At 37.7% G+C, this 25186-nt stretch overlaps 1 protein-coding gene across 2 annotated transcripts in view; it reads left to right on the forward strand.

The window, feature by feature from the left end:
• The window catches only part of camk1b (calcium/calmodulin-dependent protein kinase Ib), a 104738-nt gene that overhangs the window by 75107 nt on the left and 4445 nt on the right, over positions 1-25186 (forward strand). For both annotated transcript variants that reach the window (XM_001333889.7, XM_021479696.3), the window contains 8 exons: positions 698-772; positions 7943-8081; positions 10744-10870; positions 14686-14761; positions 14894-15006; positions 18375-18453; positions 21952-22039; positions 23178-23319. In XM_001333889.7, coding sequence (XP_001333925.1) covers positions 698-772; positions 7943-8081; positions 10744-10870; positions 14686-14761; positions 14894-15006; positions 18375-18453; positions 21952-22039; positions 23178-23319 — 839 coding nt within the window. The remainder of the gene's footprint in view (positions 1-697; positions 773-7942; positions 8082-10743; positions 10871-14685; positions 14762-14893; positions 15007-18374; positions 18454-21951; positions 22040-23177; positions 23320-25186) is intronic.

Genomic DNA, 25186 nt, shown 5'->3' on the forward strand with positions numbered 1-25186 from the left:
AATCAAATCTAGCCCAAAACTAGCACAATGCCCATTTAAAACTAGCTCAATGTTCAATCAAAACTTGCCCAATGGCTAATTAAAACTAGCCCAAAGTTCAAGCAAAACTAGCCAAAAACTCAATGTCCAATCAAATTTAGCCCAAAACTAGTCCAATGCCCTTTTGAAACTAGCCTAATGGCTAATTAAAACTAACCCAATGCTCAATCAAAACTAGCCCAAAACTAACCCAACGGCCAAGCAAATCTAGTCCAAAACCAGCCCGATGCTTTTTAAAACTAGCTCAAAACTAGCCCAGTTTTATTGTTTATAATAATACTATTAATAATGATAATACTATTTATTATTAGTATTAATGTTATTAGAAGTACATTACCAGTACTGCACTGATTTTGATTTATTGTCTAAAATATTTTTTACAGATGTATTATATAGTTGGTATTATTTTTTTTGCTGGATTCTGTCATTCCACATAGATTTTCTGCATTTCAGAAATCAGAGCATGCTTTTATTTGAACAGCACATCAGTAATATGACTGCTATTGAAAATTTTACATTGTTAATTATATAGACTAATGAAGTTAATAAATGGGACGTGTTGTGTGAAGCGTTGCCCATAATCTTTGGTTTAATGCGTAGATATTTTGCCTTATTCCTTGATTGAAATGTGCTCTTTTTCTCTCTCTCTCTTTCTCAGGATTAAACATGCCAACATAGTATCCCTGGAGGACATCTTTGAGAGTAAATCACACCTCTACCTTGTCATGCAACTGTGAGTTTGACTGATCTCCTTCTATAACTTCACCATCGTCCCATATTTTTCTGCTTTCACCCGCGAGCGACCTCCAAACAATTCAGCCATTATCTAGCGCAGCTGCCATGCGCCGCTTGCCATTTTTAGCTCCTTATCTCAAACTCATTCATTTCCGTGACTTAAAGGCTCGCAGAGTTTTAGATATTGTGCAGCGTTTATGGTGAATGAGCCTCAGTGCAGACCAGTGCAGGGTAAAAGAGCTATTTTAGAGGCTTTGGGCTCTATTTTGACGGTCCATGTGCAAAGTGCAAAGCGCAGGGCGCAAACGCATTCAAGGTGTGTCAGAATCCACTTTTGCTAATTTAGGGACGGAAAAATTTGCTTTGCGCTGTGACATGGTCTAAAAGAGTTGAGCTTATTTTCTTATTGAGTTATAGGTGTGTTTTGAGAATAAACCAATCAGAGTCTTATCTCGTATTTCCTTTAAGAGACAGTTGCGTCGCGCCGAGGCGCATTTGCTATTTACTTGACGAATTTGTAAGTGGAAAAACTGAGCGTTTCGCTAGTTAGAAAACAGTTAAACAGAGCATCTACAGCGCGAGAATGACAGATAAGGCCTCTCATTATCTACTTTCACTTTAGCTCTCGTGGATAGGGACACCTTGTATGCGCAGACATCAATTAGCCTATAAATAATTTTGTTTGTTAAGCGCAAAGATTTGTTTCAAAACTATTTCTAAATTCAATTCTAGTTTCCAGCAAACGAATAACTGAACAATAATAACGAACAGTGGGTCGGTCGATAAAGTAAGTTAATATATTACTTAAAAAGTAACTAAATAACACAATAAGTTACTTTTTATGAAGTAACGCAAGATTGTGATGTATTACTTTTAAAAGTAACTTTCCTATGGTTGGTAAATCTGAACATATAAGTGTTTTTATATTACAAACAAACATGTCCAACCCAGGCAAGGCAGTGGCGCAGTAGGTAGTGCTGTCGCCTCACAGCAAGAAGGTTGCTGGTTCGAACCTCGGCTCAGTTGGCGTTTCTGTGTGGAGTTTGCATGTTCTCCCTGCCTTCGCGTGGGTTTCCTCCGGGTGCTCCGGTTTCCCCCACAGTCCAAAGACATGCGGTACAGGTGAATTGGGTAGGCTAAATTGTCCGTAGTGTATGAATGTGTGTGTGGATGTTTCCCAGAGATGGAAGGGCGGAAGGGCTGGAAGGGCGCGTAAAACGTGCTGGATAAGTTGGCGGTTCATTGCCCTGTGGCGAACCCGGATTAATAAAGGGACTAAGCCGACAAGAAAATGGATGAATGAATGAATGAATGTCCAACCCAGATAAAAAAGTCATCTAAATGTAAACTAATGAATTACTAATTACTCAAAAACTTACAAAGTAGCACAATTAGTTTTTTAAAGAAGTAATGCAAGAGTGCAGTATATTAGTCTTAGGGTGCTTACACACCTGGGAATCGATTCAGTTGTTCCGAAACAGAGATTATAATTGTTACATTGTTGCTCTTTGCTCTTGAAGCGGTTCGCTTTCACACTGCAAAGATTCTAATCGGACCAAAAGAGCTAAAACAAGTCACTTTTTGCTTTCTCACCGCAATCGATCCGCTCCAGAGTTCGTTTCAATCGAGCCGAGACCACCTCATTCAGGCGATCTCGGAGCGATTGATTTGGTGCGGATCCGAGAGCGATTAGTGGGTTCACATATGCCAAACGAACCGCGCTAACTGGGCGAACGAGACAGGTTCCGAAACAAAAGTGTAGATGTGAAAGCACCCTAAAAAGTAACTTCCTGCAACACTGGTTATTACATCTGAAGAGGGAAATAATAATATTTTTATAATAATATTTTTATAATATTACAAACAAGCAAGTCCAGCCTAGATATAAAATAATCTAAAAGTAACCTAATGAATTACTTTACTTAAAAAGTAACTTAGTAGAACAATTAGTTACTTTAAAAAAGAAAGAATTAACGCAAGATTACAACATGTTCATTTTAAAAGTAATTTCCATAACACTGGCTGGTACATCTGAACATGGAAGTGATTTTATAATATTAAAACAAGCAAGCTCAGCCCGAATAAAAAAGTAATCCAAATGTAACATAATGAATTACTTTACTTAAAAAGTAATTAAGTAGCACAATTACTGAATTACTTCTTAAGAAGTATCACAAGATTGCGATATATTACTTTTAAAAGTGACTTCCTGTGGTTGGTAAATCTAAACATAGAAGTGTTTTTATATTACAAACAAGCAAGTCCAGCCTAGATAAAAAGTAATCCAAAAGTAACCTGATGAATTACTTTACTTAAAAAGTAACAAAGTCGCACAATTAGTTACTTTTTAAAAGAAGTAAATTCCTGCAACACTGGTTATTACATCTGAATAATAATAATATTTTATAATAATATTTTTATATTGTTACAAACAAGCAAGTCCAGCCTAGATATAAAGTAATCTAAAAGTAACCTAATGAATGTCTAAAAAGTCACTAAATAGCACAATTATTTTTAAAAATGACACTTTTTTTAAGATTAAGAAATTAAAACAAGATTACAATATAATATTACCCTTATAAGTAACTTCCTGGTTGGTACATTAAAAATAAATAAAAAACGGCATATATCTTCAGACCAAACGAAGCCACGGGAGGCACGCAGCACACAATGCTAGGAGCTATCATGTGTCTTTCCATCTAACAAGTCCCACAGAGCTACAGTGCATGGCTTGGCTTGGTGGGTCGCCCCCTCATAGTGTCAACCTCTTTAATTACTCATGTGCCGGAGAGCCTCGCCGTGCTCTTTTCCACTGAGAAATCAAGGGAGAGGCTAAACAAACGCACACACACACATGCACATTAGCCCACCGAGCAGATCTGGGAAAATGTGCTCACACCTGCGTTTTTACACCTGCCATCTGAAATGTCAGCAGAGAGAGATTTAGCTCTTTATAGACTAGGTGAGTAACGGCACACAGAAAGTTTTTATGTATTACTGTATGTGTGTGTGTGTGTGTGTGTGTGTGTGTGTGTGTGTGTGTGTGTGTGTGTGTGTGTGTGTGTGTGTGTGTGTGTGTGTGTGTGTGTGTGTGTGTGTATACAGTTGAAGTCAGAATTATTAGCCCCCCGGAATTTTTAGACCGCTTGTATATTTTTTACCCAATTTCTGTTTAATGGAGAGCAGATTTTTTCAACACATTTCTAAACATAATAATTTTAATAACTCATTTCTAATAACTGATTTATTTTATCTTTGCCATGATGACAGTAAATAATATTTGACTAGATATTTTTCAAGACACTTCTATACAGCTTAAAGTCACATTTAAAGGCTTAACTAGGTTAATTAGGCTACCTAGGCAGGTTAGGGTAATTAGGCAAGTTATTGTATAACAATGGTTTGTTCTGTAGATTATCGAGAACAAATATAGCTTCAAGGGGCTAATAATTTTAATAATTAATAATAATTATTAGTTAATAATTAATAATTTTGTCCTAAAATTAAAGTTTAAAAAATTAAAAACTGCTTTTATTCTAGCCGAAATAAAACAAATAAGACTTTCTTCAGAAGAAAAAATATTATCAGACATACTGTGAAAATTTCCTTGCTCTGTTGCTCTGAAAATATTTTAAAAAGAAGAAAAAAAAGCACCCGGAGGAAACCCACGCGAACGCAGGGAGTATATGCAAACTCCACACAGAAACGCCAACTGAGCCGAGGCTCGAACCAGCAACCTTTTTGTTGTAAGGCGACAGCACTACCTACTGCGCCACGGCGTCGCCACATTTTAATATTATTATTATTATTAATTTGAGATGAACATTTGGAGTTTACTCGCTTCATTTGTGCATCAAGTTAGCTTAATTCGCGTGTCAAATTGTGTTATTTTAAATTCTAATGGGCTAATAAATAGGGTCAGACAGAATCTGTAGACATTTTTTTGCTATTTCTGCTGAGAATTTTGGTAAAAATATATATTATTAAAATTCATTCATTTTCTTTTCAGCTTAGTCACTTTATTAATCTGGAGTTGATACAGTGAGATGACAGCACTATCTACTGCGCCACCGCGTCACCCTTTTTATTATTATGATTAATATATGACAATAAAATGAGTGAAATTAAAAAACTGAATAAATATAAATGTACACACACTTACACAAGTAAATACATAGACTCAATAATGGGCAAAAAATCTGCAGGAATCTGCGCAGATTCCGTGTGGGCCTACGAATAACTCAGGAGTCTAATATTTCTGACTTTATATCCAGATTTTGATTGTCTCTTTAAATCACCATTGCAATATTGGTCAGAAATATTGCAGTTAGATCATTTTCTAAAGTCATTCAGCCCTAATCACACACGACACACGATGGGCAGAGAAAGCCAGCGCAGGCTCTTTTTCACAGCAGCTGTGTTAACAGAGAGATCAAGAGCGACAGAATGACAGAAGAGGAAGCGACAGAGATGTTCATTGTGGTATTTTCCGGGTGATGGCAGCTCTGCATGTAGACAGCAGGACACCAGGCTTGCCAAGGCTTTCAACTCAGCCAGAGATTAAATCGGTGTGTGTGCGTGTATGTGTGTGCGTGTATGTGTGTGCGTGTATTAGCACCCACAGTCTTGATGCTTGAAATACCGCAGACTATGAAACCCCACCCTCAGCGTTCCCTTTATCCTACACAGACATGAACAGACAAAACAGAGTCGCTGCTTGACTGTAAGCACAGTATGGAGTTTAAAGGGGTCCTATTACGCTCATTTTACAAAATGTTAAATAAGTCTCTGATGCCCCTAGAGTGTGTGCGTGAAGTTTCAGCTCAAAATACCACACAAATAGTGTTTTATAACTTTCTACAACTGCTGTTTTTAAGTTTTGATCCAAAATGTACCATTTTGGTGACTGTTGCTTTAAATTCAAATGAGATTGTGCTCTTTTCAAAAGAGGGCGGAGATATCAATGCCTATGTGTCAGCATAGTGACAGATTTAAAACTCTAATAGCCGATGGCTGCTTCTCACTCAGGGCTGTTTATGTTAATGAGGGAGAGATTGTCACTAATGGGCGGAGCTTTCCGCCTTTGATGGCACACATAAAGGAGAATGTCAATCAGAGGGTTTCTGCTGACTGCTTAATCAAGTGTGATTCCAAGTGATTACACCACATTATCTTAACAACACTGGATGGTGTTGGAAAAGCGTAAAGTATTTGTGTACATGATGAACGGGTGATGTTGATGGAACATGATCTAATTATTTCTGTTTAACTTAAATTAATGTTCTTAATGAACTTCATGTATAATTCATGTTAAATGAGCTCAAATATTTTGAGCTGGTCTAACATAATCCAGTGTTGCAGAATAGTTCTTCCTTTAAATATTTGTTTTAAATTTTACTCAATACATTTATTTTATATCAATAATTAATTCCAAACATTTCCAAAAAAACAACAACAAATCACCCTTCACAAAATGAAAATCTTTTCCTAAGAGCTCTTTTAATTTATGTTTTAAATTCTATTCATTCATTCATTCATTTTCTTGTCGGCTTAGTCCTTTTATTAATCTGGGGTTGCCACAGCAGAATGAACCGCCAACTTATCCAGCAAGTTTGTATGCAGCGGATGCCCTTCCAGCCGCAACCCATCTCTGGGAAACATACACCACACACACACACACACACGCACTACGGACAATTTAGCCTACCCAATTCACCTGTACCGCATGTCTTTGGACTGTGGGGGAAACCGAAGCACCCGGAGGAAACCCACGCGAACGCAGGGAGAACATGCAAACTCCACACATAAAACGCCAACTGAGCCGAGACTTGAACCAGCGACCCAGCGACCTTCTTGCTGTGACGCAACAGCACAACCTACTGCGCCACTGCTTCGCAATTCTATTTAATGAATTGATTTTATTTTATCAATCATTTTAATAACATTTCTAAAAAAAAAAAACATCTCCCTACACAAAAATAAAAACAAATACAATACAAAAAAGACCGAAAAAGTGGTGTTTTAGTGGTGAATGGTGGAAGAGTTATTCCTTTTAATATTTGTTTGAAATTTCATTTAATTCAATTAATTGATTTTATTCCATGAGTTATTCCTAATAACATTTCTAAAAACCCAAATAACCCTTTACAAAAAATAACAAAAAAACAACAAAAAAACAAACAAACAAACAAACAAACAAACAAACAAACCCAAATAGAGTACAAAAAAGACAGAAAAGTAAAAAAAAAAAAAAGAGTTGTTTTAGGAATGTTAGAAGAGCTGTTCCTCCAAATATTTGTTTTAACTTCAATTCAATTCATTTATTTTATTTCATTAATTATTTCTAAAACCTTTCTAAAAAACAAAAACAAATCTCCCTTCAAGAAAATGAAAACAAGAACAAATGCAGTACAGAAAAAATTTGTTGTTTTAGGAAGAGTTGTTAGAAGAGCTGTTCCTTTAATTTAGTGTAGCTGATTAATTATTTCTAATAACATTTTTAAAAACCCAAATCTCCATTCACGAAAGTAAAAACAAGAACAAACCAAAACAAATACAATTAAAGCTGCAAGAAGCGATGATAGGGACCTCGCACTCGGGCTCACATCGCTCTTAAAAAAATAAAATCAAATACAATACAAAAGTCCCCTCTATAAAACTTCATGGTGATTGTATCTCATAGCATTGCTTCATACCTGTATGACTCTAATTATGATAATCATATAGGCCTACTATAAAAATGTACATGGAATTCCACAGTACTTCAAACACGATAACAGGATCTTGCCAGGATCTGATATCACCACCATGGTATTTTCTTTTTTAATGTGTGACAGCAATCATAAACATTTAAGCTTCCGTGGAATGAAATCATCTCCCTACTACAGAACTGAAGCCAGTTATTTTGAGGCTTACCAAACCACAACCAGATCATAAATTTTGAGAGAGCGAGTCTTTCCAGTAATAACTCGTGTTAGAGCTCTGCTTGGTGGTGGTGATGTGGTACTGCATCACCATGTGCTTGTGCTGTGATCCTGCTGTGTGGCGGTCTGTCGACAGTAAGAAAACAAGAGAGATTGAAGCCTGTGCGTTGGTGTGTGTGAAAGACACATAAAGCATGAACAGCTTTTTCCAGCATCTCTCTCTGTTTTTGTTTTTCCATTGGCAGAGTGTCTGGCGGCGAACTCTTCGACAGGATTGTGGAAAAAGGATTTTACACTGAGAAAGATGCCAGTAAGCTCATCCAGCAGATCCTGGACGCCGTCAAATACCTGCATGACATGGGCATTGTGCACAGAGACCTGAAGGTGAGACCCGGGTTATTTAAAAAAAACGTACACGCACAGTTGAACGCAAAATGACGAGCTCATTCTTTTTCAGATATTGTGATATGAAGGACATTTTCACAGTATTTTCTTACTATATATGTTTTTTCTTCTGGATATACTCGTATTTATTTTAGCTTGGCTGGAAAAAAAAAAGCAGTGTTTAATTTTATATATACACTCACCGGCCACTTTATTAGGTACACCTGTCCAACTGCTCGTTAACACAAATTTCTAATCAGCCAATCACATGGCAGCAACTCAATGCATTTAGGCATGTAGACATGGTCAAGGCGATCTGCTGCAGTTCAAACCGAGCATCAGAATGGGGAAGAAAGGGGATTTAAGTGACTTTGAACGTGGCATGGTTGTTGATCCCTGCTGAAAAATCCAGCTTAAACCAGCCTAGGCTGGTTGGCTGGTTTTAGCTGGTCGACCAGGCTGGTTTTAGAGGGGTTTTGGCCACTTCCAGGCTAGTTTCCAGCTATTTCCAGCCTGGTCTTAGCTGGTCAGGCTGGAAAATGACCAGCCAAATCCAGCTAAAACCAGCTTGACCAGCCTGGTTTAAGCTGGATATAGCTGGTTTTGGCTGGACTCCCAGCTTGGCTAGGCTGGTCAAGCTGGTTTTAGCTGGTCATCTCCCAGCCTGACCAGCTAAGACCAGGCTGGAAATGGCTGGAAACCAGCCTGGAAGTGGCCAAAACCCCTCCAAAACCATCCAGGTCGACCAGCTAAAACCAGCCAAGCAGCCTAGGCTTGTTTAGGCTGGATTTTTCAGCAGGGATGCCAGACAGGCTGGTCTGAGTATTTCAGAAATTGCTGATCTGCTGGGATTTTCACGCACAACCATCTCTAGGGTTTACAGAGAAAAGTCTGAAGAGGTGGAAACATCCAGTGAGCGGCAGTTCTGTGGGCGCAAATGCCTTGTTGAGGTCAGAGGAGAATGGCCAGACTGGTTTCAGCTGATAGAAAAGCAACAGTAACTTAAATAACCACTCGATACAACCGAAAAGAAATCAAGGTCACTTGTATAAAAAATAGGAAACATCCATCGGGTCACCCTGACCCCATGGGCAGAAAAAAATTTAAATGGCACTTCAGGCTGAATACTAGTCTCTTGAAAAATAAGTAATACAATATTATGTACTGCCGTCAGAGCAAACACAATGTAACTCTTTAGTATAAATTAGTTATTAAAACTAACATGATATAAATTGTGTTGAAAAAACATCAGTCAGACAGCTGGAGCTGAAAAGAGTTCAAATGTACAGCCAAAATGATCACAGTAAAAAAGATTTCAATAAGGACACTCAAAGGGTTAAAGAAGTTGTTTGCAACCAAAGAAACAGCTCTGGCAGTTTGGAATCTTCTCTTCATATCCACAGAGCTTGAATCATTTCATTTAGAAGTCCTTGATTTTGTGCTTTTGATATTAATAGTTGGGTTTGTAGTCCCTGAAGACCAGGAAAGTAGTTCTAGGTAAATGGATCAATCGATGGCTCCAGTTCCACTTTTAAACATTCAAAGTCAAGGTGAAGAGTTTTACTGCAGTTCATATCTGGGTCAGTGTTGTGGCTTAGTGATTCGCTCATTCACATTGGATCCTGGTCCTCATATAGAACATGAGAGTAGATAACTATCCCTAATTACCATCAAAGTCCCTTTAACGCAAGTCATTTCACTCGGCGGCCATCTTTGAAACAGCTCTCGGGCAGAATTATCAGAGGTTTTCTTGGTATGGTGGAGATGGAATTGCCTGTATTTCTTACGGTTGAAAAACCCGTAATGCTAGCTTGGTCATGTGAAGCATTCATTCATTCATTCATTTTCTTGTCAGCTTAGTCCCTTCATTAATCCGGGGTCGCCACAGCGGAATGAACCGCCAACATATCCAGCACATTTTTACGCAGTGGATGCCCTTCCAGCCACACACACATTCACACACACACTCATACACTACGGACAATTTAGCCTACCCAATTCACCTGTACCGCATGTCTTTGGACTGTGGGGGAAACCGGAGCACCCGGAGGAAACCCACGCGAACGCAGGGAGAACATGCAAACTCCACAAAGAAACGCCAACTGTGCCGAGGATCGAACCAGCGACCTTCTTGCTGTGTGGTGACAGCAATCCCCACTGCGCCACTGCGTCGCCCATGTGAAGCATGTCTTAGCCAATCAAATGTCGGCTTTTAGCCTCCATCATTGCGTACTGCCATAAAGGCCACATTAGCAGTAGCCATTAAGCTTTTTAGGCTAATCATTTGAGTCTTGCCTTCAATAGGCTTTGGTGTTATGCATTCTGTTTGAATGCGGGAAACATCAAATTCATGTTCAAAAATGTTTTCATTTTTGGAGTCACTAATCAAATTCAACAACAACTGCCTGTTAAAGATTAATTTAAAGATGGTTAATTCACAACATTCATCCATTCTGGCGTCAAATTGACATAACTACTGTAAGACTCAATAACTTGCGTGTTACACATTATCATCTTCTGAATACTGCCTCATGCGATTGTGCTGGTCTTCTGAAGTACTTTGGTTTTGACAGCAAATCTCCTTCCAAATTGACAGCAACCTCTTTGTTAACAAGTTTGTAAATGTTCAAGTAGTTGCAGTCATGTGTTGTTTCTGATGCAGCCGGAGAACCTGCTGTATTACAGTATGGATGAAGAATCCAAGATCATGATCAGTGATTTTGGCCTGTCAAAGATTGAGGGTTCGGGCAGTGTGATGAGCACGGCGTGTGGCACTCCAGGATATGTAGGTAAGGCATGAGGATCCGACCTGATTTTCTTCTGAATATATACAATGTTCTGTGACTACAAGGTTGATGTGACTGTTTTTCAAGTTCTTTTTACAGCATCTGCAATGTAATATAATTTAAAAAATAGTTTTTTTTATTAATGTTATACGATACAGTGGTGTGAAAAAGTATTCCTCCCCCCTTATTATTTTTGTCTGCATGTTTGTCATACTTTAATGCATCAGATCATCAAACAAATGTAAATATTAGTCAAAGATAACACAAGTATCATCATGCAGTTTTCAAAAGATGGCTTTTATTATTAAGGGAAAACAAAATACAAAACTGCATAGCCCTGTGAGAAAAAAGTGTTTGCCCCCTAAAAACTTGCCATCAGTGTGTTACAGTGCTGTGGAGGATTTTGACCCTCTCATCTTTGCAGAATTATTGTGCTTCAGCCACATTGTTTTTTTTTTTATGGTCACTCCACATCATCTCAATTGGATTCAGGTCAGGACTTTGACTAGGCCACTCCAAAGTCTTGCTGTGCTTCTTTGTCCCGTTGACCTTTTTCACACAGGGCTATGTAGTTTTGTGTTTTTCTCCTTCCTAATAATACAAGCCTTCATTTAAAAACGGCATGATGTGCTTGTAATCTTTGGCTAATATTTAAATTAGTTTGATGCAAAACAATAGGAAATCAGTAAGGGGGAAACACTTTTTCACACCATTATTTATGCAAAATAAAAGGTCAGTTTAGTTTTATTAATAACAATTGAAACCTTGTGAAAATGTTTATGTTAGAAAATAAATGGTTTATAAATATGTAATTAACATAAAATAATAAATATGGATTATATCTAGATGCCTTCTTCATCTCGGGGGGCTTTTTTCAGTTTATTCATGACAATTTGCTTTTGTATAATGTTAGTAGTAGTATCATTTATTATATGCATATTTATATTTGTTTTATTAAAAACAAGCTTAGATTTGTCCACCTGTCAGGTTTTAGACCATATGGGGCACAGCATGTGTGCTTGGATATAACTCAGTTTTTTTACCACACTTCGTTATTATTGTTCATTTATTCGTATCCTGGAAATTAGAACTGAATTTAGAAATAGTTTTGACACAAATCTTTGTGCTTAACAAACAAAATTAATTATGTATAGGCTGTCCACGAGAGTGAAAGTGAAAGTAAAGTATGAGGAGGCTCATTCTCTCATTCTCGCCTGCAGATGCTCTGGTTAATTGTTTTCTTATTAGTGAAACGCTCAGTTTTTACACTTACAAAGTCCGCTATGTAAATAGCAGATGCGCTATGGTGCGACTCAACTGACTCTTAAAGGGAATGGGAGATGAGACTCTGATTGGTTCATTCTCAAAACACACCTATAACTCATTAAAAGAATAAGCTCAACCCTGTTACACCATGCGCCATGGCTCAAAGCGGATTTTCCGTCCTTAAAATAGCAAAAGTAGATTCTGACACCCCCCTTAATGCTTTTGCGCCCTGCGCTTTCCTCATGGATCCTCAAAATAGAGCCCTAAATCTTTAAATATTAAATAATTATTGAATATATTTAGAAATATCTATGATAACAATTTCACGCATGTTCTCTGTCGCAGCATATGTTACTGTTGGATATTGAATATACTATTATACTATACTACAATAATACTGTTGAATATCGTGACATGTCTATTTCAGATAAACTCTGTTTTAAGGAGCTGTTTACCCATGCACCCTTGCCCTCTCCTTATCTCTTAAATGTGTTCATGTGTGCAACTTTATCTTTAGTAATGGCTGGTTTCAGCTGGTTCTGTGGGCACTCAGTTCTACAGAATATCTTGTATGTGTGTTAAAGAGGTGTAGGCTATTTATACAGAAAAGGAAAGTGAAACTTAGGTTGAAGTATTTTCGCTTGCTATACAGAGATGACTGGTTGCAGAAGAGCATGCAGTAACATTTTTAGAAGCGCATCAACAACCAGTTTTCTTATATTGTCCCATTATGAGACCTGTTTTGATGATTTTCAAGTCAAGTTCAGCTTTATTTTTATTCCGCTACATGTTTTGGATATACAGTGAAATGCAATGTCCTGTCTCATAGATATATAAACATAATCATAAATATGAGCACAACTAACATACTGGAGCAGTAATCCAACCGTACTATTAACTATACCTTATTCTTCTCATAAAAGCTGTTGCATTGGAATCTTTTTGGCTCGACACTTCTGCTCTCATTCACTTCCATTGGTTTCTAGATTTTAAAAGCAGCTTGTTTTATTATTTTCTTATTCTTCTTTTTATGTATTATTATAAACATAGTTTTTTCTCCCCCATTTATCATTTCTAGTCATTTAGTCATTTCTCCCATAGGCAATTCAATCGGAAGTTCTAAGTCAATCACGCACAAAAAAAAAAAAAACGCTCTTCCACATTAAAGAATAAGGTCAATACTTTCTAGAAAGGGCTAAAATCAGGGGTGGCCAAGCCTGTTCCTGGAGAGCCACCTTCCTGCAGATTTCAGTTTGCAACCCATATCAAACACACCTGCCTGTAATTATCACGTGATGTTTAGGTCCTGATTAATTGGCTCTGGTGTGTTTGATATGGGTAATAATAATAATAATAATACATTTTTTTGTAATGTGCTTTTTTTTTACTCAAAGCGCTACAGGCAAAACACTAAAACACAATGCCAGCAAAACAGCACAACAAAAAAAGATGCAATAAAACAATAAAAACATGAACCATAAGATAGAAATAAAAGTTAAACAAATGATGGTCCCACTTTATATTAAGTGTCCTTAACTACTATGTACTTACATCAAAAAATAAATACAATGTACTTACTGTGTTTATAATGTATTTGAGAACACTTGTGGTGCTTTTGAATTGGGATAGAGGTTGGGTTATGGACAGGTTTGGTGGCATGGGTAGGTTTAAGGGTGGGTTAAGGTGTAAGGGATGGTCAACAGTGTATTTACAAATGTAATTACAAAAGTTAATTACAGATGTAAATACATACATCTACTTAATCAAGCATAAGTACACAGTAAATACATGTATTTACACAATAAGTACATTGTAACAAACTATTAAGTCCTATGTAAGTACATATTAGTTAAGGCCACTTAATATAAAGTGGGACCCAAATGATCATCCTAAATTAAAAGCAATGCTAAAAAGGTGAGTCTTAAGAAGTTTCTTAAAACAGTCCAGAGAGAATTCTGAATGCTGATGGGGAGTTCAATCCAAAGCTTAGGCGCACTGTGTGAAAAAGCCCTCCCACCCATGGTCTTGAGTTTACACCGTGGCTGATGCAATGTAAGTCCCGATGCAGAACGAAGACTGCGGGCTAGGGTGGCGAGGGTCACCAGGTCGCAAATGTAACTGGGTGCTAAACCCATGCACTGCTTTGAAAGTTAAAATCAAGGTCTTCAAATCAATCCGTGATTTAACAGGAAGCCAGTGTAAGTGTTGCAGCGGAATTTTGTATATATTGTATGCTTCTGAGAGAACTTGCAGGTAAAGAAAACAAAACAAAAATCAAGACGTGAGGTGATGAAGGCATGAATAAGCTGAGCTGTGCATCAAGGAGCACCCCAAGATTACACACCTGGGTAGAAGGAGACAGTTGAACATTATCAACCGAAAGTGTAAAATCCTTATGCTGGCTAACCTTAGTAGGGGTGCCAATTAATAAGACCTCAGTTTTGGAACTGTTTAATTTAAGGAAGTTTTGACTATGGGTAGCAACTGAAATCTGCAGGAAGGTGGCTCTCCAGGAACTCTCCAGGATTGATCAAGTTTGTTCTGTTCTTCAGCTCCTGAGGTCTTGGCGCAGAAGCCGTACAGTAAAGCGGTGGACTGCTGGTCAATCGGGGTCATCGCTTACATCCTGTGAGTGCCGCTTTTACATTTTCATTCTCTCATTTCTCTATAATATTCTCGTTAAAATTATATGAAATTCTCTAATTACACCATAGCTGAGCTGAATTGTGTCCATCACACCGTCTGTCTGTCTTTTCTCAGATTATGTGGCTATCCCCCCTTTTACGATGAGAATGATGCCAAGCTCTTTGAGCAGATCCTGAGGGCCGAATACGAGTTTGATTCACCTTATTGGGATGATATATCTGATTCGGGTATGATATAAAGATTCCTTAAGTTGATTTCATAAGGTTTATTGCAAGGTTATAATGGTTTTGGATTTTTAATTAGTTTTACTTTTTATTTCGTTTTGACTTTTTGTTTTCAAATTCTGTTTTTTTTTAAATTAGTTTTAGGGTGCTTTCACACCTACACTTTTGTTTCGGAACGTGTCTCATTTGTCCAGTTAGCGCGGTTCGATTGGCATATGTGAACAGGGCAATCGCGTTCTGTTCCGCGCCAAAGTAATCGCTCCGAGATCGCTTGAATGAGGTGGTCTCGGCTCGATTGAACCCTGGAGCGGTTCAATTGCAGTGAGAAAGCAAACGATCCTAGCGCGGTTATATCACAGTGTTTTATGGATATGTAATAGGCTATATGAAGAGAGAATTATGAGTAGGGCGGGAAGTTTAGCGAGTCTCCGGATGCCCGCAAACGAGTGATGATCTCCCGGTAATCTCGCGTCTCTCTCCCAGTCCTCAAATAGGCATCGTCGCGCACCCTTCTCACCCCTCCCCGCCGCGTCTCTCCTCAGACACGTCACGCGCGCGCACCCTGTCAATCACCACCAAACCACCACCTCTCCTGACAGCTGAGCGGGACGCTGCAAAATAAACCCTGACACTCTGACTAATGTGAGGAGAGTTTACTCGCACGTGACTTGTTTTAGCTCTTTTGGTCCGATTAGAAACTTTGCAGTGTGAAAGCGAACCGCTCCAAGAGCAAAGAGCAACAATGTAACAATTGTAATCTCTGTTTCGGAACAACTGAATCGATTCACAGGTGTGAAAGCACCCTTAGAGGCAGATTTATTAGTTTCTATATTTTGAAATTATTTAGTTTTAGTTTAGTTTTTATTAGTTTTATTATTAGGTTTTTTTTTAAATGAGGATATTTGTTAGGTGCAAGATTAATCACTCACTCACTTAGATAGAGATGGGTTTTTTAAGGAAAATTATCATATAACTATAATCTGGTAAAAGCTGGGATCTCTGGGCATGCAACAGAAAAAAAACCCTCTCATTTGGGACTGAAGTTTCTGGGACAGAGAGATATGATTTAGCCAAGGTTGACAGCAGTGGGTAACGTTTTGCATTGTCTTTCCACCACTTGAGAGGACAAACCATGAGTGAGATAGAGGTCTCTTTGCGGTACGATGTCTGAATCAATCTAACAAGTGTGCTGTGTTCTGCAGTCCCCATGACTGTTTTTAGTCGTATTCCCCGACTTATATTTCACCACAGTCTGGCAGTGCCTGCATACTGTTTTTTTCTTTGTCTGTCACCTTTTCTCCTTTTTCATATCTTTTTAGAAAGAAACCGAAATGCTTCCACACATCCAATTTAAAACCCGCTTTAGGTTCGATCATTTCCAGCTTTTTCTTCCCCGCTACTAGCAGCACACTCCATTTACGCATTACTGGATCTGTAGTGACAACAGACCGCAAAGGATGATGGGAATTGTAGTTCCTGTTACCTCCCGTTCGCTTCATTCGCCTAAGCAAACTTTTCTCAGAAATATAGTTTTATTGAGTCATGCGCCTACGGTAATATTGAAAAAAAATACTATTGCGGTATGACAGTATTTACAATATTGTTACATCCCTACCACTAACTGAACTTTTTTTTTTTTTTTTTAGTTTTTAATCATTTTTGGGTGAACTATTCCAATAAATCTATGCTCTGAAGTACTCAACGATTTAAGTTGAAATGTCATATTGTGTTTTTTAAAGGGCCATGACACCCCCCACTTTTGGTTAAAGTCTACTGCAGAATATTTTCAAAAGATGCATGATTAATGGGCGGAGCTCCGCGAGCATCAGGCAGGAGTGGGCGTAGCCAGCAGGGCAGAACGTGAGCGAACAACTGTTGTTGACAGTTAGCTCACAAAATGAGACAAACCGTGAGGAGACGCATGAGTTTATAGTTTACAAAGTTAAAATGCAAAGAAATGAACAGTGATTTAATGCCCTGCTACATTTGTTATTCGTAATTTCATATACAGATAACCACAATTTATATTATTATAAAGATAAGTGTGTTCATGTAAACCCTATAAATGAGGACTTCTCCCTCAATCCCCGTATCCAGCAGACTCAGTGCAGCAGGTCTCCTGACCTGTCTATTTTAACCATTAACCCTGCTGGTAATCTGGAGGATTTAGGCAAACACAGCAGCACGGCGATGTGTCTGAATGTGAACGAACTCCTGATAAAAGACAGCATCCGCCATTCTCCGTCGTGCTGCTCTCCCGACAAAAAAGCTAGCAGCACACACACAGCTTTGCTGTATGATCGGCCCTGACAAGATCGCGGGGGAAAACATGCAACAAACCCCGTGGATCATGGAAACAAACGCATATGAGCCTTCATGAACGGCTAAATACTGTGCCGTGGTTTCCGTGTCTCTCAGCTCGGGCTTGACTCTGGCAGGTCTGGCAGGTCTCATGAATAATTAAGCAGCCGGCTCTTCTCATAGGATAAGAAAACTCTGCTATGAATAATAATGAGAAACCGACGCGTCATCATTGCACTTGCAGTTCTGCGCTACGTCGCCGATTTTGATCCCGCCCCAAAAATCATTTTAAACCCGGAAACTGAAATTAGCTGACAAAAGCTCAAAAATATCCAGTTTCCCCCACAATTAAAGCTGACAGGTGCTAACATTGTCTTAACTGATGCTCAACACACACACATCTGTTAATATAAAAAAAAAAGTTCTCCAGGGTGTCCTGAACCTTTAAAATAGCACAATGGATTTAAATGTGGCAAAGTACATACAGCATATATAAACAGAATTAACCGTGGTTATTAGGTGCTGGAAAAGCATCCAAATGCACCTTGAAAGTGCTGGAAAAGTGCTGGAATTTGTAGTTGGAAAAGGTGTAAGTACCCTGATGCAGGAAATATTGTACAATATGACAAGTTTTGCTTGCTACACAACAGAAAACGTGCTAGATATAATACAGTTTTTCGTTTAGAATATTATAAAGTACTATAAAGTTTTCTAACTGGCAAATGACAAGATCTAGTGGGTCTCAGTCATCTTAAATATGCACGTTCGTGAAATCAGGAGGCATGGTTTTGGATGGCAGGGGAGGGATTGTATTTCAAAGATATTATGCTAACCGGTTAGAATTTAGACAGATCACTTACTGCACCTTTAAATGAGAGATTTGTGATGGTTGTACTGGTATATGTTGGGCACTGTATTTGGTAAGTCCATGAAAATACTGCATTTATGTCACAGGAGCCGAGTTGTTTTCTTTCTTTCGATCTCTCTTCCTCTGACAGTTTCTGAATGAGATTATGGAAAGCGTTACGTCATGATCTGAACTTTTAACAATGTGCTCTTTTTGTCCTCAGCCAAAGATTTTATTGTCCATTTAATGGAAAAAGATCCCAATCAGCGTTACACGTGTGAACAAGCCCTTCAGCACCCATGGTAAGACTTCAGACCGAATAATTATAGTCTAAATCTCCAGTGTGGTACTTTCATTGATTGCATTTTACACATACATCAATAGAAAAACACAGAAATGACGGCTCACATACAGATATTTGTTGCCGTAAAGCACTGCAGTTACCAGATGTTGTGGATTTGATGCTTGCAAAAGCAATCAGGCGTTGTGTCATGAACCATCAACTTTCAACCTTTCGGTAAAATCCAAGAACACAATGAGGAGCTTTTGCCAGACGCGGATGATCTAGAGCTTGTGGAATTCCTTCCAACAACATCATTTATTCCCCCTCATGCGGCTCAAAAGCCATAAAACTTTCTTTTATGAAAGAGAAAAAGGGACATTTTGAATATTCTTTCTATTTTCAAAGGTGCTGTTTGAGTTTTTAACTCTGTTTAACTCTGCATAAAACACCATCATATGTTTGCAGATATTTAAGAAACATGCTGAACATTCTTGTTTATCTTAAAAACAATGCTGAAGTCAGTTATAATGCTTTGAAAATGTGTGTTACAGTACGTGCTGAAACAGCGGCCTTTGTTTTGCTTCATTTAACCCGCCCACTGCCAGTCTAGCCAATTATATTTCAGCACCCCGGGTTGCCTTTGTGGAAAACAGCATATTTGATTCAGTCATGAAGGCTCTTAAAGTATGAGTCCGTGACTGAAATGTGACCTCCGGTGGACAGTATCAGACCCCGAAATGAGAAGCAGATTCAGTGATCCACATAAAGTGATTATTAATTAGAAATAATATAAACGTTACGAATGTAAACGAACTTGAGCAGTTTACATGGTAACTCCGTGTTCTAGCAACACGCTACATGATGAGATTTGCAGTGAAAAGCAATATATATATATAATTATATATATATATAAAGACACAGACAGATGTCAGACTGTTAACTCACTTTTATCATCATTTGCATGAAAGTGCAATTATTTACAGAGTAATAACAAGTATTTTAATATAACGTTTTTAAAACTAGGATGATGGTTCAATATGAATAGAACAGATCCAAGAACTGTTCATCCCAGTCAAAACAGTCGAAGTTTAGCGGGTCTCATGCTGTCATTAGTCAAAATATCTTGACAAACCACACATAAAGGTCGTGGTTCATCAGCTGGTCCTGTCCACGTAAATCCTAAACTCAAATACTGATCATCATATCGTCGTCTTTTGGGTTTAAGCCCTGAACTTGAAGGCTTTGAATCGGGGGGTCTCAGAAACCGATCCATTTTATTAGCAGGCATATACCTGTATTGGCGGGCTTGCCAAACAGAAGCGAATTCACAGCTATGGCCTTCTGGGTAAAAAAAGGTTTTCTTATTTTTGACGTATTATTTTTTTTAGCTTTGTTTAATTAAAACGTTTAAATATAATAAAAAATACATATAATAATTAAACTTAATAATTATATTTTTATTATATAATATTTTTCCCGCGCCTCCCCTGACATGCTCTGGCGCCCCCCAGGGGAGGCGCGCCTCACACTTTGAAAACCCCTGCACTAAACGAAAAAGAGCAGAGATTTAAATGCAGCCATTCAGAAGCACAGAATACTGCACTCACTGCACTCCAACGAAAATGGTCATGTTTATAATCTAATTAATACATATTAAACCTCTTTAACGTTATTTAAATGTAGATGCTGAATCACTGATATGTGTTGGTTTGCACTGTCACAGGTCTAAAGTTCAATTTTCAAATATCTGAGATGAACTATCTGCTGCTGCTTTCAGTAGTACGGCAATAAACGTCATGTAAAATGGCATTCAAACTCACATTATTAGCATTTAACACTGAATAAAGCACATGAGGTGCCCCTGAGGTGATCATTGTTTGTTTTCTGTTGATGAGCTGCAAGAACTAGAAGCCAATTCTAAAGTATACATTTCAGGTGTTGGTTTGGACAAAAACTCTTTTTAATATGGAGAATGTTTCTTCTATCACATGCTGTTGCTTTTATTCAGACAAAGGTTAAATCAGCCTTTAGGCTCAATAGTCAGGCTTGCTCCTGTTGGTGTCGTCAATCTGGAACCTGCATTCGCATGTGTTTTGAACCAGGAATGCAATACTTAGTTCATCCACTGGGTGTCAAACTTGCATACTGCACCTTTAGGTGAAGTAGGTAGTAAAATTGATGTTTTTTTGTTTTTTAGAAATGACTAAAAGTTACTATACAAAATAAGTGAGATGTTATTAAAGCGAGATTTATTATTAAGACGAAGAGGGTATACTTTTATAGATATATTATGTATATGCATATACATTACGAATATGCATAAATCATGTATAATAAACCCTGGAACATTTTATTAGTAATTTATTTTTGTTTACTAAATAATTTATAGTAACAAAATTCCAAAATTACATATGAAATTTAAAAAAAATTTCACTCTAAAATTGGATTCACCATCTTTAGTACTGTATGCAAATGTTTATGATAATATTTTATGCTAAGTATTTATTGTTTTCAGTATATTTGTTGTGTGGTTTGTCAATATTTGCATTTTTTTTATTAAAACACATTACACTGAACTAAATGAAAACTAGAAATAATTTAAATGAACTAAGATTTTTAGTAATAAAATAAAGCTACTATAATCTAAACTACTATTTTTCACGTGTGTTGGACCAGCAGTGTTGGGTAAAGTTACTTTTAAAAGTAGATTATTGCAATCTTGACTTTTTTATATAACTAAATGTGTTACTTTATTTTGTATTTTATTATTAAAAAAATAATAATAAATACAAAAATTATATATATATATATATATATATATATATATATATATATATATATATAATTTTTTTTTTTTTTTTTTTTTTTTTTTTTTTTTAAGTTAACTTTAATTTTAAAGGGATTAGTTTACCCAAAAGTGAAAATTTTGTCATGAGCTAGGCTAAATACAAAAGAAAATATTTTTAAGAAAGCTGAAAACCTGTAACCATTGACTTCCATAGTATTTGTTGGATTCCCCTATGGAAGTTAATGGTTACAGGTTATTTGCTTTCGATAAAATATCTTCTTTTGTGTTTAAAAGAAGAAAGAAAGTCATAAGAAGTTTGGAACCACTTCAGTAAATGTACATTTCGGGTCCCTTTAAGATTATAATATATGATTGTAAAATATAATAATATCCAACCCTGCTAACCAGTCACGAATTTTTTATATATACTGTATGCTGTAGCTAAATGAACCATTTTCGGTGAATTACACCCGAATCTTGGCTAATTCTTGACGCAATGATATTAGTAACAACATTTAAATTGTCTAGATAAAGTCAGTCATATTACTGACTTAAAACAACATATGAGAATAGATGATGACAGAGCGTTGTGTTTGATATGAATGAACTTTTCCTTATAAAAAGCAGATTGCCTATTCAAGGAGATATTTTGCTTTTATTGGCGCATACATGACCAGATGACATGTTGGAAACTCAACAAAGCAAACATGAATGCGTTTTGTATTTCAGGATTGCTGGAGACACGGCCCTGGATAAGAACATCCATGAATCTGTCAGTGCCCAAATTAAGAAGAACTTTGCCAAAAGCAAGTGGAAGGTAAATCCTAGGAGCAAGTGGAGGTTTTAAAGTTAGCGCGGACTATAGAAGTTACTGAGATTTTTAGGCCCCAGTTATGTTGTTTTACTTTATGGTAAAAAAATAAATATACACTCACCGGCCACTTTATTAGGTACACCTTACTAGTACCAGGTTGGACCCCCTTTTGCCTTCAAAACTGCCTTAATCCTTTGTGGCACAGATTCAAAAAGATACTGGAAACATTCCTCAGAGATTTTGCTCCATATTGACATATTAGCATCACACAGTTGCTGCAGATTTGTCGGCTGCACATCCCAAAGGTGCTCTATTGGATTGAGATCTGGTGACTGTGGAGGCCATTTATGTACAGTGAACTCATTGTCATGTTCAAGAATGTTCCGATGCTTGGTTTGAGCTGCAGCAGATCGCCTTGACCTAGTAAATATGCCTAAATGCATTCAGTTGCTGCCAGGTGATTGGCTGATTAGAAATTTGCGATAATGAACAGGTGGACAGGTGTACCTAATAAAGTGGCCGGTGAGTGTACATACATAAGATACAGTAGCGATTTTTGTCATTGTTTTAAAATGTATATTCATAAAGGCAGTATCAATAAATAATCTTTCAGTTGATGTATGGTTTGTTAAGATTTGAGTTAGATTCGGTTGGAGCTTTGATTATTTTGGTCTAGCTGTTTAAAACATGTGAAAGACAATGATGGATTGAGGCTGTTTGAGCTGCATGTCTACCAGTGTTGATTACAATATTGTCGGCATTAATGGAATTGTGAATGTTGAAATGTACAGACAGGTTTTATACATTAGTCCATTTCGTCTGGAAAGAAATTCAGTGGTACTAGTTTTCATTTTCAGCTTGATAATGATCTGTTAAGTGTGGTGAAATCCTATTTGGAGATAAAAAAAGAGCTGATGAAACAGAGACAGTCATGAAATGGCATCCACAGTGTCCAGACCTGAATATTATTGAGGCTGTATGAGATCACCTGCAGAGAAAAGAAAGATAAGACACTCTAAACCTGAAAGAAGCCTGATGTTATTACACAGCACATCATTCAATTAAATTAAATGTTGGTTTTACACAGCTGAAAAAAAAAGGTTTGTCATGTTGTCTTTGTGTTGTTGTTCTCGCCCCACAGCAAGCGTTTAATGCCACAGCAGTGGTCCGGCACATGCGCAGGCTGCAGTTGGGCACCAGTCAGGAGGGTCCGCCGCAGAACACACTGCCCAGCCCATGCCATGGTCACCTGCTGCTGCCCGAGGGGGACGAGGACGACAGCGGTCAGTGGAGAAACCTGACTTTTTTACAGACACCATTGGGTTTTTGCAAAGGCTTCACCGCAAACATACACTGCCGTTAACTGACAGGCATTCTGAAGTAAACCCAGATAATTATACTGCATGAAATTGAATACTCGATGGCTATCATATAGCTGTCTGCACATACTGTATATTATAGTAAAGAACAATAGTTTAGACCAGAACTTTTTTCACCAAGTACCACTTCAGAAAAAGTTGTCTCTCCAAGTACCACCATAATGACCAGTATTGAAATAAAGTAGCGTAGTTAGTCAAAGTAAGCAGCTACAGCACTGCACAGTTCGAAAACGAAGCATGAATGAATTAAGTCATTTTCATTCAATGAAGTTATATTCCATAAATAATATGAAGCTGATCTGTCGGTTCTTATCGCATGACTCGCGGTGTGGCATTCTGAAAAGTTAAGATGTTTTCATTTGGGGACGCCTGGAATACGCAAGCGCTTTGTGCTGCAGTTCTTACTAATTTTGCTAGCCTATGGGTCAAATCTTGGCAGTCAGGTGACCAAGATGTAACAACAGAATATGGTCATTTTTCAAAATAAAAGATTTTTTAAAAATAAATGATTATTCAGACTCAGATTATAAATAAAACTGAAATAATTAATGATTTTTTTGTGCGGTCGTTATCAGCTGATCTATAAACCGGTGCCGGTCTGTGGCCCAAGGGTTGGGGACCACTGCTCTAGCACGTACAGTATCAGTTCTGCAAGCACCACACACCTCTTTCTCTAGATCTGTGCCAATTAAATTGACTTTAAGCAGCTGATGACGCCATGCACTAAAGTAAACATTCTAAGCACAATGCTTTGATCGTAGGCTTTAGAAAACAACCAATACTGATCACATTGGTGTTATCGTTTGCATCAAATGATCAAAATTGTATTTATTTATTTTTTTGTTACTCAGTAATTCCTCCGCGTACCACTAGAAGTAAGCCCGCGTACCACTAGTGGTACACGTACCACAGTTTGAGAACCACTGGTTTAGACCAAAACATAGAAATATAATTTTTGAAAATACATTTACAATTGCATGCTAATGGGACTTTTAATTTGCCAGTAACCTGGGTTAAGCGCTTCCGGCGAACTGTATGCCAATGCAAATATCGGCGCGTTTAAGGTCTGTTTTCTATAAAAATCAGCGATCTCCACTAACTGGGTGATATGTGATATAAAGTGGGTCTCAGATTGTACAAGAAGCACTGCAAAGAGGAAAGCTTACAAGCCTAGGAACACCAACTGTGAAGTATGGGGGTGGCAGCATCATGTTGTGGGGCTGTTTTGCTGCAGGAGGGACTGGTCTACTTCAGCATAGATGGCATCATGAAGAAAGAACATTATGGAGAAATACTGAAGCAACATCTCAAGACGTCAGCCAGGAAATTAAAACTTGGCCACAAATGGGTCTTCCAAACAGACCAAGCCCCTAAGCATACTGCCAAATTAGGAAAAATGTGCTTTAAGGACCACAGAGTGAATGTTTTGGAGTGGCCATCACAAAGCCCTGATCTCAAGCCTATTCGCCTTATTCTCCGCCGACGAGTGGGCGCTGCCATTTGAATCTTTTTGTCTCACGACCTCCGGTCACATTCACTTCCATTCATTTTTTGATGTTAAAAACTGCGCTTTACGCTGCTTGATGTTGCAATTTGATATTTTCTTATTATATTATTCTACTTGGTCTGTGTAGTCATGCAAACATTTGTTTGTAGAGCAAGTAGTTTGACCATTTTCTGCCGTTTATTATTCCTAGTCATTTCTCCCATAGGCGACTGAATCGGAAGTTCTAAGACAATCGCGAAAACAGGCGCACTTCCGCATTTTAGA

Source organism: Danio rerio, chromosome 11 (genome assembly GCF_049306965.1).
Source record: "Danio rerio strain Tuebingen ecotype United States chromosome 11, GRCz12tu, whole genome shotgun sequence".
In the NCBI taxonomy this organism is placed as follows: Eukaryota; Metazoa; Chordata; class Actinopteri; order Cypriniformes; family Danionidae; genus Danio; species Danio rerio.